This window comes from Vidua macroura, chromosome Z, assembly GCF_024509145.1.
Source record: "Vidua macroura isolate BioBank_ID:100142 chromosome Z, ASM2450914v1, whole genome shotgun sequence".
NCBI classification, from domain to species: domain Eukaryota; kingdom Metazoa; phylum Chordata; class Aves; order Passeriformes; family Viduidae; genus Vidua; species Vidua macroura.
Genome location: NC_071611.1, coordinates 23,726,610 through 23,741,416, shown reverse-complemented (window position 1 = coordinate 23,741,416; position 14,807 = coordinate 23,726,610). Strand labels below are relative to the sequence as shown.

General features: G+C 37.1%; 1 protein-coding gene across 4 annotated transcripts in view; it reads left to right on the top strand.

Annotated features, from left to right (window-relative positions):
* SMARCA2 (SWI/SNF related, matrix associated, actin dependent regulator of chromatin, subfamily a, member 2) overlaps window positions 1-14,807 on the top strand; it is a 117,806-nt gene that overhangs the window by 68,902 nt on the left and 34,097 nt on the right. For all 4 annotated transcript variants that reach the window (XM_054002914.1, XM_054002915.1, XM_054002916.1 and 1 more), the window contains 4 exons: window positions 1,227-1,390; window positions 2,133-2,360; window positions 5,804-5,881; window positions 11,466-11,684. In XM_054002914.1, coding sequence (XP_053858889.1) covers window positions 1,227-1,390; window positions 2,133-2,360; window positions 5,804-5,881; window positions 11,466-11,684 — 689 coding nt within the window. The remainder of the gene's footprint in view (window positions 1-1,226; window positions 1,391-2,132; window positions 2,361-5,803; window positions 5,882-11,465; window positions 11,685-14,807) is intronic.

The following is a 14,807-nucleotide window of genomic DNA, read 5'->3' as shown; positions in this document are numbered from 1 at the left end:
TAAATTAGATAAACCCTTTTTCTTCCTTTCCTGTTTCATAATGACAGTTATCTTTCATACAGGGATGCAATCTATCCAGGTTCTGTCCAGCTGTCTTCTTACATGGAGTGTTTCCTACCCAATTTATGTGCTTATTGGGTTCACTGTGTCATCCGTGGGCCAGCAGTTTGGCTGTGTGATTGTGGTGGCTACAGATAGGTGGAGTTAGTTTTCCTCCTAGCAGCCAATGTAATGCTGTGCTTTGCTTTTGTAACACCACTAGTGACATCACCCCAGTGTCAGGCTATTGCTAAGCAGCACTTGCAGTGTCAAGGCTTTCTCTCCAAACACCCCTCCCCCCCAAGGCCTGTAAGTCTGCATTGAACTGGGACCCAGATAAGACAGCTGACAGAGGTTGACCAAAGGATTGTGAACAGCAATAAAACCTGAGGGAAAAGAGGCATCACTTGTTATGGCATTTGTCTTCCCAATTAGTCATTACAGGTGTTGAGGTCCTGCTTCCCAGGAAGCAGCTGAACATCTGTTTGCTGCTGGGAAGTGCAAATAAATTCCTCTTCTTGTCCTTGCACACACACCTTTCACTTCTATTAAGCTGCCTTTTTTGCAGCAGAGGAGCTTTTCTGTTTTATTTCCTCCCCATGTACTGCTGAGTGTGGGGAGGCAGGGGTGTGTATCTGAAAGCCAGCTGGGGAACAGCCCATCATAGTAATTAAAAAAAAAACTTGTATTGTCATCTTCTATCATATATCACCCTCCAGATGGGACATTTTAAGAATTTGAAGTCTTTTGGTATTAACTATGACTCCAAAGGCAAATAGTGACATTTTGATAAATCTCTATATAAGTAGCTTTTAAAAATATTTAATGTTGCTCTAACCAGAAGGCATTAATCAAAAATAGAGCTCTCTTCTGTTTGTGTATAGTAGTTTCAGTTGAAATTTATGTGAGTTATAAAAAGGTATAACAATGTTAGCCAGCATTTTAAGATCTACTTTAGAAATGTCAAAACAAATGCATTTAAAGAAATCTTTAGAAGTCCATCTCATAGGTGTGATAGGCAGTTGACCTAAACATTCATAGCCAGTGTTATGGAAAATGTGGCAGAAATGTCAAAAAGCAGTGCACTAAAATAACCCCTTTACATGTAGTTTTAGCAACAGACATTGTATTTACATTATTTCAGTACACAACTTTATTATATGATATTTTTAATTTCTTTTTTTCAGGCACAACAAAATCAGAGGATCGAGCTGCTCTGTTGAAAAAGTTCAATGAACCTGGATCACAGTACTTTATCTTCTTGCTGAGTACAAGGGCTGGAGGGCTAGGCTTAAATCTCCAGGCTGCTGACACTGTTATAATTTTTGATAGTGACTGGAATCCTCATCAGGTTGTATTTATTTTATCTTCATAAAATGTGCAAAGAATCCATGATGCTTTTTTGAGTTGCTTCTTTAAGTAAATGATGTAGCCTGGGAAGAAAGGAAAAAATCCAAGTAAGAGATAAAATGCTGCTTTGAGAGGTATTAGTGAGACAAACTGCCACAATCAGGAAATGTTTTGGTTTGAACTAATGTTTTGGTGAACTAATTCTGTGCCTACATACGTGTTTTATCTGAGTCTTGGGGGTATCCTCAGTGCTAGCAGTGTTAAAAACCTGCTTCGTTTGTGTAACTGTACTCATTCTTTAACCCTTAGAATATAATAACCAGCTTGCTAGCCTTTGGTAGGTAGTTTGTAATACTTCAGTAAAGGCTATGCTGAATGCTACCTGTCTCATGAAATTAGGTAACCATGTGAGTGTAGTAGTCTTGGCCTGAGGCACTGAGCTTACTCTGTGGTGGTTAGTTGTAAATTCAGATACCAGAAAAAGAGGATATCACACCACTTTGGCTTGTTTTAAAGAGCCAGAAGGGGTAACTGAATGATGCCTTTGATACCTTTCTTTTTCTTATTTGTAAGGAAGTAAGTGAGTACATACTCGTGTGTATGTTTTCAGCTATTGTGCCAATGTATGCAAATCACATAATACTCAATGACCACATGTAAAATGTAAGGGAAGCAAGACTAAAAAGAGTTTTACTATCTCTGTTCACTCTGTTAAATTACTCTCTGTGTTCTTTGCCTAATAGGACTTGCAGGCCCAGGATAGAGCTCACCGAATTGGTCAGCAGAATGAAGTTAGAGTCCTGCGACTGTGCACTGTGAACAGTGTGGAAGAGAAGATACTTGCTGCAGCAAAGTATAAGCTGAATGTAGATCAAAAAGTTATTCAGGCAGGAATGTTTGATCAGAAATCTTCAAGCCATGAAAGGAGAGCATTCCTCCAAGCTATATTGGAGCATGAAGAAGAAAATGAGGTAAGGTAATTAGAAATAATGACTCAGGAAGTACTGACGCTTCTTTTATTCATCATTTACAAAGATTGACATAACTCTTGAAATTAAAACTTTCATTATTATTTCTTACCATCCATTTAGAGAAATAATTTTTATCTTTTTTTATGGTCACAGTAATAGGCTGTAACCTAGTGGTTGTGATGTAATGGTTATGATTAAATCTTAGTGTAGAATTAGGCATTGCAACTTAAAATCCATTCTACTCTTTATATTTTTGGAAAATAATTGCAGTCAAACAAAGATTTTTTCCAGAACACATTATAAACAATTTTCTAAGTCCAATATATAGGTTCAGCTGCGCAATTTGATTTTCAGACATGTTGAGGAGCTAGTGCTACCTAGGTTCAGTTTTGAAGGACCCTGCTTATTTTGCTTCCTTTGGAATCTATTTAAGAGTTAAGATCTGCTTTGATATGCCTTGGGCTTAGGACAAGCCCGAAAGTAACTGTTTCTTTCTGGTGCTGTGTACAGCCTGGACTTCTCATCACCACTTTCTCTTTGAGGAATAATTAGCTGTTTAAAAAGAGCTGTCAAGTCTTTTCTTCTAATAGTGGGAATTGAGGTTCTTTTAATAGTGAGAAGTGAGGGACACTAAGTGTCCCTCTCCTTTCATTGTGTTCTTTTATGGAACTCTGGAGTATGGAGTGATGAACCTATTTTTCACCTGTCATTGCAGACTCTTCTCTTAATTTGAACAAAATTCAGTATTTTGACAAAAGCCATATTTGGGAGAAATTAAATAAATGTGTCGATTATACTGATGACACACAGAGAGAAATTTTTGATGGGCACTGACTTTTTCCCACATTGGGAATACCCTGTTCTGGTTAAAGACAGAGCTTTTGAGACTGATCTTGCCTCTGAGTGGGGCTTGTGTGTCTAAATAAAGTGCACGCCAATAGGAGATTTTACAGCCTGTGTTTCACTGGCATCCTTCATTATATGGAGTAAAGTTTTAAAGAACAAGGAGTTTACTTCTTCAGTCATTATTCGTCCTTTTGTGTAAACTCTGCATTATGCATTTAGAAAAGCATGATTAAGATGAAATTTTGTATTGTTTTAGTATTTTTCATAGAAATTAAAGAAGAGTGACAAAACATTTTTATCAGTAATTGTCTTTTATTTGTGGTGTTAATGCAGAAATTTGGTGATATACATATGTACCATTTTTGATTAAGTAAACCTGTAGTTCTAAAGCAGACCACACTTCCTATATGAGTAGATAGATGAACTTGAAACCAGCTGCCATTTTCAGTAATCCTGTGAATTTTCTTTAAAATTTGGAGTACATTTGTTTCTGAAGCATTTATCTGTTTGATTTATCTGACACTGTTTCAGAAGTCAGGGCTGCTGCATGCCTTATTTTGTAGATGACTTCAGAATAATTTGTTTCTTGTGTGTTGTTCAAATATACTTAGTCTGCCATCCTGAAGATGCAGATTTAAAAACTGTTTATTTGCCATAGCCCCGCATCAGTCTTTAAAGCATTGATATTGCAGTCTGACTCCTACCTGAAGCTTTCAAGTAATACTTCTTTATGAACAGAGACTATACAAAAGTCTGCCCACTCAACCTCTTGAGGACTAGGAGGAATTGAATTTGCACCATCCTGCAGTGGTTAGCCATTGCTCCTTCATTGCAGCAGCATGGAGTGTCAAGTGGGAGATTGATGGGAAAAAAGTAAACCTCTCAATTAAAAGTTAAATTATCAACAATATTAACACAGCCTTGACTTACAAATGTGGACTGGCATGTCTAACAAAGATAGTGTTTACTGATAATCTATTCCCATGCTAAGGAAGCTTTAAACTTTTCACACTTGTATGTAGAGTACTATGTTCTGTTTATCCTTTTTTAGTAGTTTCATTTATAAGTTTGGCATTAGGACTCCCCTTATTTTTCTTTCTTCTGTTTTTTTTTTGTTTGTTTTGTTTTGGTTTGGTTTTTTGTTTGTTTGTTTGTTTTTTGATCCATTTTTTCTTTTAGCAGTACTAGATAAAGCAGAGAGGTAATTTCTGTATATTTAGAAAGATTCATTAGAATAATAGCAATTGTATGACAACTGCTTAGAAGTTACTTGTTCATAGTGTAATTTTTGAGTTTATTTATAATAAACAGTTGAGTTTACTTATAATTTTTTCTTCTGCAAAGCTTACCTGTTTGGCAACAGAATTATTCAGGCTAACTGTTGATAATGCAGACACTGTTGTTACAGCTTCTACTGTAAGATCACTTATTTTGTTCCAGTCGGAAGTTACTCAGAGATAATAAGGAAGTATGTGGCCCTTTCATGATGGTCACATTTATAATAGAATATTTTTTTCTCTGTGTGAGTAACCATATGACTTCCTTTTTGTGAAGAGTGAAGGAGCAGTGACTAGAAGTGAGAAGAATTAGCTCTCTCAATCAGTTTCCCAGTTGCCTGATTCATGTTAAAATCTAAATTATATGTTCATTAAGGTACAAATGTGTTCCTCGAGAATTGCATTAATGAGAACTATTTTGGGTTTTTTCCTGAGGTGTAGAAATCCAGACACTGGAGGGAAGATGTGTATAAATGACTTATTATTTCTGAAAAATAAGCTACAGGATATTAGCTTTTGGATGCTACCTGCAGCGTTCTATACTCCCATTAAACTGGGCTCAAAACATGAGTTTTTAGGGAGAATTATAGGTCCGTAGTGTAGTGTAATATAGGTTCAGGAAGCCCTGTAGAGTGACCCATTGTCTGTGGTTTCAGAATAATTCAGGGAGGAAGACTGAATATTTTTGGGCTTTGTTTTAAAGTGGATATCATAATGGTTTCAGCTGTAACATTTTCAATTGAATGCTACAGTTCTAAATTGTTTTTCTAGTGTCTGTTTCTGTTTTTATGAAATAATCCATTTGTCTGCAGTAGAATGTTCACATCTCAATTTATAAGCAGAAAATGGTCAAGAGAAAATGATTGAGCAGGGTTATTTTCCAGGATAAAAATATGTTTCATTCTTTTAACTTATTCAGGAATTTTTCAATCTCCTTGCTTTGATGGGAAAAACTTCAAAATCTAGAATCGTATTTCTGAAGGAATATTGTAAAATAGCAGAATGGAAATACATCCATTTTAACCAAAGCACTAACTGTGCTTCTGACCCAGGAAAACCACAAGTCAAAATTTCCTGGTTTTGTATTTGGTCATTTCCTCAATCTCAAATTTTGAAGGTAGTAATAAGTGTTATTTGTTATTCTTGCCATGTTATTTTGTTACTTCTGAATAGGTGAACACTTTAAAAGGTTTCATTTCAGTTTAAGTGCTTCCCACATGTTGTCAGAGAAAGAGGGTCAGTGGAGCTCTGAGCTGATGGAGGCTGTTAGTTCAAGGTGCATGTGAGTACTTCCTAATAATTTTATCCCTTTCTAACCAGGAAGAAGATGAAGTTCCTGATGATGAGACACTGAATCAGATGATTGCTCGACGTGAGGAGGAATTTGATCTCTTTATGGTGAGGATGGTGCAATCATTAAAAAAATCATCTTCTCTAGTGTTTTCAATAAAGGCCTTAACCTTTTTGTCACTCAAGTTTGTCAAAACCTTACTGGAGAAGTAGGTTTTATTTACTTGCATTGCTCATCTGAGGAAAAAAGTGTTGTCTGCTTAAATACAGACTTCCTCAAATGACACAAAGACCTCAGAGATGCTTGCTGTCAGTGAAACAATGACAATCTGAAGGAAGAGTTTGACACAAAGTGAGAAATTTATAGTGCAAAACTGTCAGTTGCAGTTCGGCTTACTAATTCTACAGCATACTATTAGTATGACATTTTGTCTTACTTTTGGACTTTGATATTGGCAAGGACAACTACAGGAACTTAATAAGGTAGTAAATTAGTAGACTAACAGTGCTGTTTTCTTGGTGAGTTAACTGGGGTATTTTTGATGGTTTTGTCAGGAATCCAGTTAGCTGCATCTCTGCTGCTACAACTGTTGGAACAGTTACCAAAATAGAGCTAGTGGTTCCAGCGTGAGCCACTTCTTTTTATTAGTACTTCCCTTTTTGTTTATGCTACTGCAGCACTGATAGAATAATTACTGAAATGCCTTTCTAGGCATGGCTCTTGCCTTTTAGTGTTTGTACAGTCTGAGGATTGCTAGTGGACCTCTGGACTTCACTGACACCAGTACAGGGCAATACTTAAGTACTGAAGGTAAAGCACCATGCCCTCTAATTCTACAGAAGCTGCTTTCTTCTGCAAGATGGAACAAGACAGACACTCCTGTGTGCATAAATGGAAGTGTATCTGGTGGTATCCATAGAAACAACTGCTGACAGGACCAATGCAAAACCTGTGTACACAGTACAGGTTTTATTCCCTCATTGTCTTCTGCTTAAGAATTCATCTGTAAAAATTTGCTGTTACACAAGCATGCAGGGGCCCTTTTTGTGTAAGTTACAGTCGTTCACATACACTGTTGGAAAAGGCCCTATTCCCCTGTATGACACTTCTTTTGTCCTTGCTGATTTGCCAGTTTAGTGTTTTTGTGCTAAGCTTCATTAAGTGTTAATCAGAACTGAAATCATTAGAGCCAGGTTGCACAGAAAAGGAGTGCTTACAGACACCTGTCTTTTTAAACTTTTCCATCAGTGATTTGAGTGTAAGGAGATTTACATGACACAAACCAAGAGGTGGCCATTTGATCCAAAACTCAAAAGAAATAATTTCATCTGAATTATTGACTGAACATACCCTTAGTCCTATGAAGGTGGATTTGCTTCTAGAAAAGAGCTTCTGATTTCTCAGACCCAGCTTCAGACCAGCTTCAGACCCAGAAGGAAATAACTAATCCATGGTTAAAAGTAGCTGATGAATTTGTATCTGTTTTCTTCAACTTTTAGTATTGAATTTGAAGACTATTTAATGTAAAAAAAAAAAAAAAGTTGAGCCTAGAGTAAAGACAATTTTCACAGAATCATAGAATATGTTGAGCTGGAAGGGACCCACAAGGGTTGATTCCGACTCCTGGCCCTGCACAGGACATGCCAAGAATCACACAGTGTGTCTGACAGAATTGTTCAAACGCTTCCTGAATTCTGTCAGGCTTAGTGCTGTGACAGCTTCCCTGGGGAACCTGTTCCAGTGCTCTGCAACTCTGTGGGTAAAGAACCTTATCCTGATATCCCCCCTAAACCATCTGTGACACAACTTCAGGACATTCCCGCAGCTCCCGTCACTGGTCACCACAGAGAAGAGATCAGTGCCTGCCACTCCTCTTCCCCTGACAAGGAGCTTGACTGCAATGAGGTCTCCCCTCACTCTTCTCCAGACTGAAAAAACAGGTGACCTCAGCTGCTGCTCATTAGGGGTCCTCTCAAGCTCTTTCACCATCCTTATGGCCCTCCTTTGGACACTCTCCAATAGTTTTATATCTCACTTTTACTGTGGCACCCAGAACTGCCCCAGCACTTGAGGTGAGGCTGCCCCAGAGCAGAGCACAGCAGGACAATCCCCTCCCTTGCCTGGATGGCCGTGCTGTGCCTGATGTCCCCAGGACGGGGGTGGTGGCCTTCCTGGCTGCCAGGGCACTGCTGACCATGTTCAACTTGCCCTAAGCCAGGACTCTAGGGGCCCTTTCTGTGGTGCTGCTTTCCAGCATCTCATTCCCCAGTCTGTCTGTATATCCCAGAGCTGCCCCGTCTCAGAAGCAGAATCTGGCTCTCAGCCTTTTTGAACTTCATATGGTTGGTAATTTCCCAGTCCTCTCATTTGTAGAGGTCTCTCTACAGTCCCTCCCTGCTTTTGAGGGAGTCACTTGTTCCTCCCAATTTTTTTATTGTCTGTGAACTTGCTTAGTATCCCTACAAGTCCTGCATCCAAGTAATTTGTGAAGCTATGTGGGCTGAATGTATGTTTTTCACATTAATTTACATGGAAGTTTTTAAGGGAAAGTAAGGAGTTGGTAGTAAAAACTTTAAGAGGCAAAACTACATGCTTTGAAAGCCAGGGTTTGGAAATAGTAAGACAGTTAGATTGTAGTTAAATATTAATAGCTAAGAAATAATTTCAATTGTTAATATAAAAAATTATTTTCATTTTTGTAAACCGTTTATAAAAGAAAAATCTGAAAAGCAAGTTTGGCAGTCAGAGCTATTTGTCTTTCTATCAATATTTCAAGTCTAGCATAGTCAGATAAAGAGCAAAAGGTAGTCTGTATTTTCCTTACTGTAGTGTTATCCGTGCCACTTCATTCCCTTTTAAAGTTGTGGACATGTAATCAGAATTCAGGAGTCTGCAATACCCAACAAAAAATGTGTTTGAGTGTCTTAGGTGTGTAAAAGCATGTATTTTACTTACTTGAAGTGAGCAACAAGAAAGATCAGTTCCATGAGCACCTCTTCTATAGTCACTTTGCAGGTTAGAAGTGTTGTTTGATACAGGACCTGAAATGTAGCTGTGGCCCTAAATATACTGCTCAGAGAGAAGGTGTGTACAAGTGGACTTGCTCCTGTGGCTTTTAGAGGCTTCACATCGTAAAAAAAAATTGGAAAATACTCAGAGAAAAATCAGTGGTTTTATGTAATCTGTACAACTCTTGCCATTTCATAAGAATGCTTCGATAAATTAATTCTCTGGAAAAGAAATTGTTCCCTTTAGTGTTAAAACTGCTTAAATAAAGAAAACATTAAAAGAGCATGATTTTTAATGTAAAAATGCCTTTCAAGTGGAAGGCCAAATGGGTACCAAAACTCCAGTTGTGCTAATACAGTTAATCTCCTTGAAATGAAAATGGCAATCTACTAGAATTGGCTGTATAAATTACTGATTTTACACTGAGTGGCTTGAATGTTTTTCCCAAGGACTCTCTTAGTTATAATTTCAAAGCTTTTACACTGGGTGACTTTGATGTTTCTTCCAAGGACTCTTCTAGTTATAATTTGGAAAGCTTAAGATAATCATCCACAATTCACAGGACAGCAGTGCTCTGTGGTTTTTCTAAACTGGAAATTTTAGGCCTTGAGTGTGCCAACGTTCAAGTTCTTTGCTTAGGTTTAAGTAGCGGTAGCATATTATTTTTAGCATTTAGGCCTTATTGAGGACAGTGAACATATCGTTATTAGTTATATAAAAATAATATAGATGTCTTTTGGAAACACAGGTTTTAGAAAGATATGGGAAGATAGAACTAGATGTTTTCCAGGTGTAAATATGGTTTGAGTAGTATCTTCAGAAAAAAAATGTCAGTTTGTATCTCTGATATCTCAGATTAACTGAGATTGTCTTTAATTTTCCTTCCCAAGCACTATTATGTCAGAAAACAGCTATTATAAAATACTATCTTAGTGTTTAGTTTTTGTGTTAGACAAAGAAACATAGTTATTACAAAATTTCAGCATTGACTTCATGTTCTTAATAGAACATGACTAAAAATTATGTCTCTTGACTTCACTCAAGTTCTTGGCTAAATAATAGAAATTGAGAAATCTATTTCATTTATCCCATTTGAGCTGTTTCTTGGTGCAGCTGTCTGGTTGTCATGGTAGAATAAACCAAGCCACATGTTTGGCTTGAATGAGACTTTTGGGAATTAATTTCAATTGAATGGGATATTCTTTAATAGGTGAAATATGGAAGTCTGCTATAAAAAACTGCAGGCTGCACAGCCCATTCACTGTTGTCTGAAATAATGGGGAACAGGGAAAACGCCCATGTCTTTATAGTTGCTTCTTGGGTGAAGTTGTACCTGCAGACTGAAGACCACTTCTTGCTTTCTGCTTTTCACTGAATTTAGAAATCAGATAGTGCACAAGGCAAGGTGATGAAATCAGATAGTGCACAAGGCAAGTTGTAAGATGCACTTCCTGAGGTAGTATTTTAGAAATGCTCATGTTTGAGAAGTGCCAAGATGAGAGAAGATTCAGCATTTTCAATGTTGCCATCACTAAGCCTCAGTTTTTAAATTTGGCTGGGTTTGAGCTGTCCCTCTGGAGAGATAATACCTCTGAATTAATGCATTTTGGCTAAGGTTGTAAAAGGATGATATGTCTAGTTGGCATCATGTGTTAAGTGCAGCATCATGTACACAAAGAGATTTGCACATAATTGAGAGCCGTTTTTTATGAAGATTTAGTGGCCAAAGCAGTAGCTTCATATGATGCTACAGTCAATTCTGATACAAGTCTATTTACATAAGTTTTTTCAAATACAAAAGTGAAATATGGCCATCTGGTTGTTTTCTCCGCTTAGCAGCTGATTACTGAGTGTTAAGTACTGTATGACTCTTCAAAAGGCCAATTTGAAATGCCTATTCATATTACCTGATTTGAGTGCTTAAGACAATGCAGGTACAATTCATGGGACCATAGGAAGCCAGGTCAGTATGTAGTCGATAGAGATGGATGCTTCCCCAGGAGGAATATAAAATACCTCACTGATGAATCTACAGTAGATTATAGGAATATATCCTCTGTCTCCATGTCTGAGCTGTTGTTCACCACACTTGAATGATTGTTTAAATTTCAGCTGAAAGTCTTAACATCCCCTTCTAATGTTCATACCACTTCACCTAAGCTTATCTGATATTTTGTGTTTTGCTTTTTGTCTGGTACAGCAATAAGATCAGAAAAAAATTCAGGGGTTCAAGCGTGTTGGCTTTCTGGCTCTGTGTAACAAGCTTTTCTCTGAATTTATTAATTCTCTGATTCTTTGTTTCTTATACCAATTCTTAAATTTTCTTCTGATATTCAAGGTAACAAAACTAGTGTATTTTTAGTTACTCTTTAGTTACATATTAGTAAAACCTTATGGGGACAGCAGTGTTCTTCTGATCTGCTTTGTGTCACTTGGTTGTGTGTTGTCTTAGTTCCTGTAGTGAAAGCTAGTTATGAAGTAGTGAATATGACTGGAAATGAACAATTGAGTGTAACTTCTTTTTAGAGCAGCATTTTAGAAGAATTCTGATGCATTTTGAAAGGGAGATACCTCGGAAGGACTTTGTTTAAAGGTTCAAGAGTTATTAGAGAGGTGGGTGTTGACATAGTTCACTTTTTTTGCCTTTAAAACTTTTTTATCCTTTGCCAATTGCCATTCCAGCGCATGGACATGGATCGTCGCAGAGAGGATGCCAGAAACCCTAAACGTAAACCTCGCTTGATGGAGGAAGATGAATTACCATCCTGGATTATTAAGGATGATGCTGAAGTTGAAAGGCTTACATGTGAAGAAGAAGAAGAGAAAATATTTGGAAGAGGATCCCGCCAGCGCAGGGATGTGGACTACAGTGATGCTCTCACAGAGAAACAGTGGCTGCGGGTAGGTTGTTCATTGGTTGGTTTTTACACTTGAAATTTACTCATTTGTGGTGGGTTTTTCTTCTCATTTTGGAGACTGCACCAGGGAGAGCACAATTTTAGGCCTAAAATATCCTCATTATCCAGCTTCTGCTGCTGTGTTGAAGATATGAGTAAGTTTGGAACTGCACTGCAGAAGCATAAATCAGTCTTACTAAGTGCTGAGTCAGGACTGTGATAGCATTCTATTGGAACTTTTCTTATTTGCATGGATCTTACATCCTCAGGTACTTTTGTAAGTGTTGTCTTTCAGATGCATGAAGAATTCTTCAATATTCATGAAAACCATAAGTCAGTGTATATTAGAACTTCCTGTGCTGCACAAGCTTATTATATTTTTAAATGCCTGTATTTAATCCTTTTAAGAATTCTGAAATTTTCACTTAAATTTTCTTTCTCTCAGGCTATTTAATTTCCAAGTATTTATTAGCTCCATGAGATCAGAACATTTCATAAATTATTTAAGAATTTAAGACCTGAAAGCAAAGATTGTACACTGAAATAACACCAAATCTGGGATTTTGTCTCTTGCTGTTCTCTGAAATCTACATTCCATGAATAATAATGCATGTGTCTTTTCATTGTGGTAGCAAGAGCATGGTAAGAAGGTGAGGAATGATTGTTGGAAAGGCTTTTCAAAAATTTGATTATAGCATCATTTCCAAAACTTATAAATTAAATGTTACAAGTGCACAACTAATTTATGTGGTTTGACAGAGTCAGTTATGTTTAAAAAGCTTGTCTTATTTGGTTACAGACAATAACAACAAGAATATATAGTGTAGGTTTTGTCTATAATTCACTAAAGATATGTAAAAATCTTACCCACTTAGTTTAAAATGGGGTGTTTTGGAGACTGCATGGTGCAATACTGTACCAAGAGCTAATCCAGACCTGTTGCTTAGGGGGGAAAAGGCCTGATTTACTCACGAGCTGTAAATTTAAGCAAGTCTTTGAAACTGCAGAGGTTTGATACCTGACATTTTCAAGCAGTCAGTGGAGAAGAAAGATCTAGAAACATAAGCTCCTTTTTGGATTCATGAAGATTTACCTTATCCTATAGTGGAAGCGTATGCACTATAATGTACATCTACTCGGGGTCATTTCAAGCTACTTCTTTAAATGATGGAACACTAGGTACGGCAGCAGAGAAGTTTGGCTTTTGTGTTTCGTGACTTGAGTTGGCTGCAAATACTGTTTTGAGTGCTTTATTGTCAAAAATAGCAGGCCTAAAAGAAATCCTCTGATCCCTGTCATACTGCAGGCAGAATCATCCAGTCCTATGTCATTTATAGTAGGAGTTCAGGATCTGACTTCTTCTAGGCATTTCTGAGCAATGAACTCAGAAGTCTGCAGTGGATTGTTTTTAACTGTTTGGCTTTTTATTGTATTTTATTTGAATTTTCCTGTTGGATTTTAAGCTAATTACATAATCCTAATAACTCTGCTCATGCAGAGTAGACTGATACCACTTTTTTTAACATTTCTTTGTGTCATAGGAGAGTTGTCTCCCAGTTGAGTAAATTCGAAAAGTTAACAGCTATGCTTATGCAGTCTTTTCCCATAGTTCCTGTTTTCTGAATGTCTTGATTGTTTTCACTGACTTCCTATAGTTGTTCTACATGTGACTGACATCATTCTACAAGTTTGATCAAAAGCTAGACATCAGAATTCCAGATGCAGCATCATTTGAATAAGGAGGACTTCTTTTGCATAACTTCTGTGGTACTATTCCTCACAGTTCAGTAGTTCATTTTCTAACATTGAAGGTATTGTCTCATGCTAAATTTTTGATCCAGTATAAGACCTTAATCCTTTTCTGTGGCTCTACTTCCTTCCCAGCTTTTCAAAACTATGTTTCATATAGTTGACCTTTCCTTCCTATGAGGATTTAGCATATGCCCTTGTTGAATAATTTCCAAGTTTTCTTCACCAAAATTACTCCCAATTTTAAGCCTGTCCTTGGGTGAACTTCTGGTCAACTTGGTGTTCTCTTGAGATTTAGTAGGCATACCTTCTATTTGTCTTTCTAAAGACAATAAAAACACTGAAGTGGTGGACCATTTGATAAAAAACTATAAAGGGCTACTCTGAAAACAATTTCCTAGCACGTCCCCATATGCTTGGTAGTAATTGTTTTCATTGTTTGCTTCTGAGACTGTATTGTGAGGCCAAGTTAGAAAGCTTGCTAGGCAAGATGGTGCATATATTATACTACATATACTACACCTTTTTGCCATGCATTGTTACTCTGTTGAGAGAAATTACTCTCGCTTCTCCTATTGAGTAATTAAGCATGTTTTCAAATTCATTAAGTTGCCTTAGGACAGACTGCTTCATAGTGCATTGTAATTACTACTATAATTCTACTGTATACATAGTTTAACATGCTTTCAGGTGCACTTGAGGGTATGATGAAACAAATGGAAGCGTAAGAACTGCTAATACTTTTTGGTCTCTTCAGTGGCATTACATTTATAACGTAACATTGCTTGTGCGCATTCAGAATAAAACTACGTCACTGAGTAGATAATGAAATGTAAGTAATGTAAGTTTTCTGGATTTTTAAAAATTATCATATTTTTCATGTGCGTGAAACAGAAACTTGGGTGTGACAAACTGTTCTTTGTCACACCCATTGAGCTCTCAGCAGCATTTTCATGTCTTTGAGAGTATGTTTGATTTTTCTGTAATGACATCTCTAGAAGATGTAATAATAATAGTGTACAACATATTCAAGGGAATACTTAACTGTGTAAACATAAAAAAAGGTGGTAGATGCCATTTTCCAAAGGTAACCATGGGCCTATTTTTATTGCAGTATTACAAAAGGAGATTTATTTACCAGCAGTGAGGAACGCCCCTCACTTTTGTTCTCTTGCTGTAGCTTCTGTTGCAGTTTTATAGCTATCTTCTCAAAGGGTTTTCTGAACAAAACCTTGCATTTCTGATCAGTAAGTTGGTTTCATAATATTAGTGTGCAGTACTGAGCTGTATCTTTTATGTCTTGGGGAGTTGACTAGATCTTTTTCAAGGTGTTTTGCCTCATTCAGCAGCCACAGCTCTTGATTGTGGAATAGGTGCT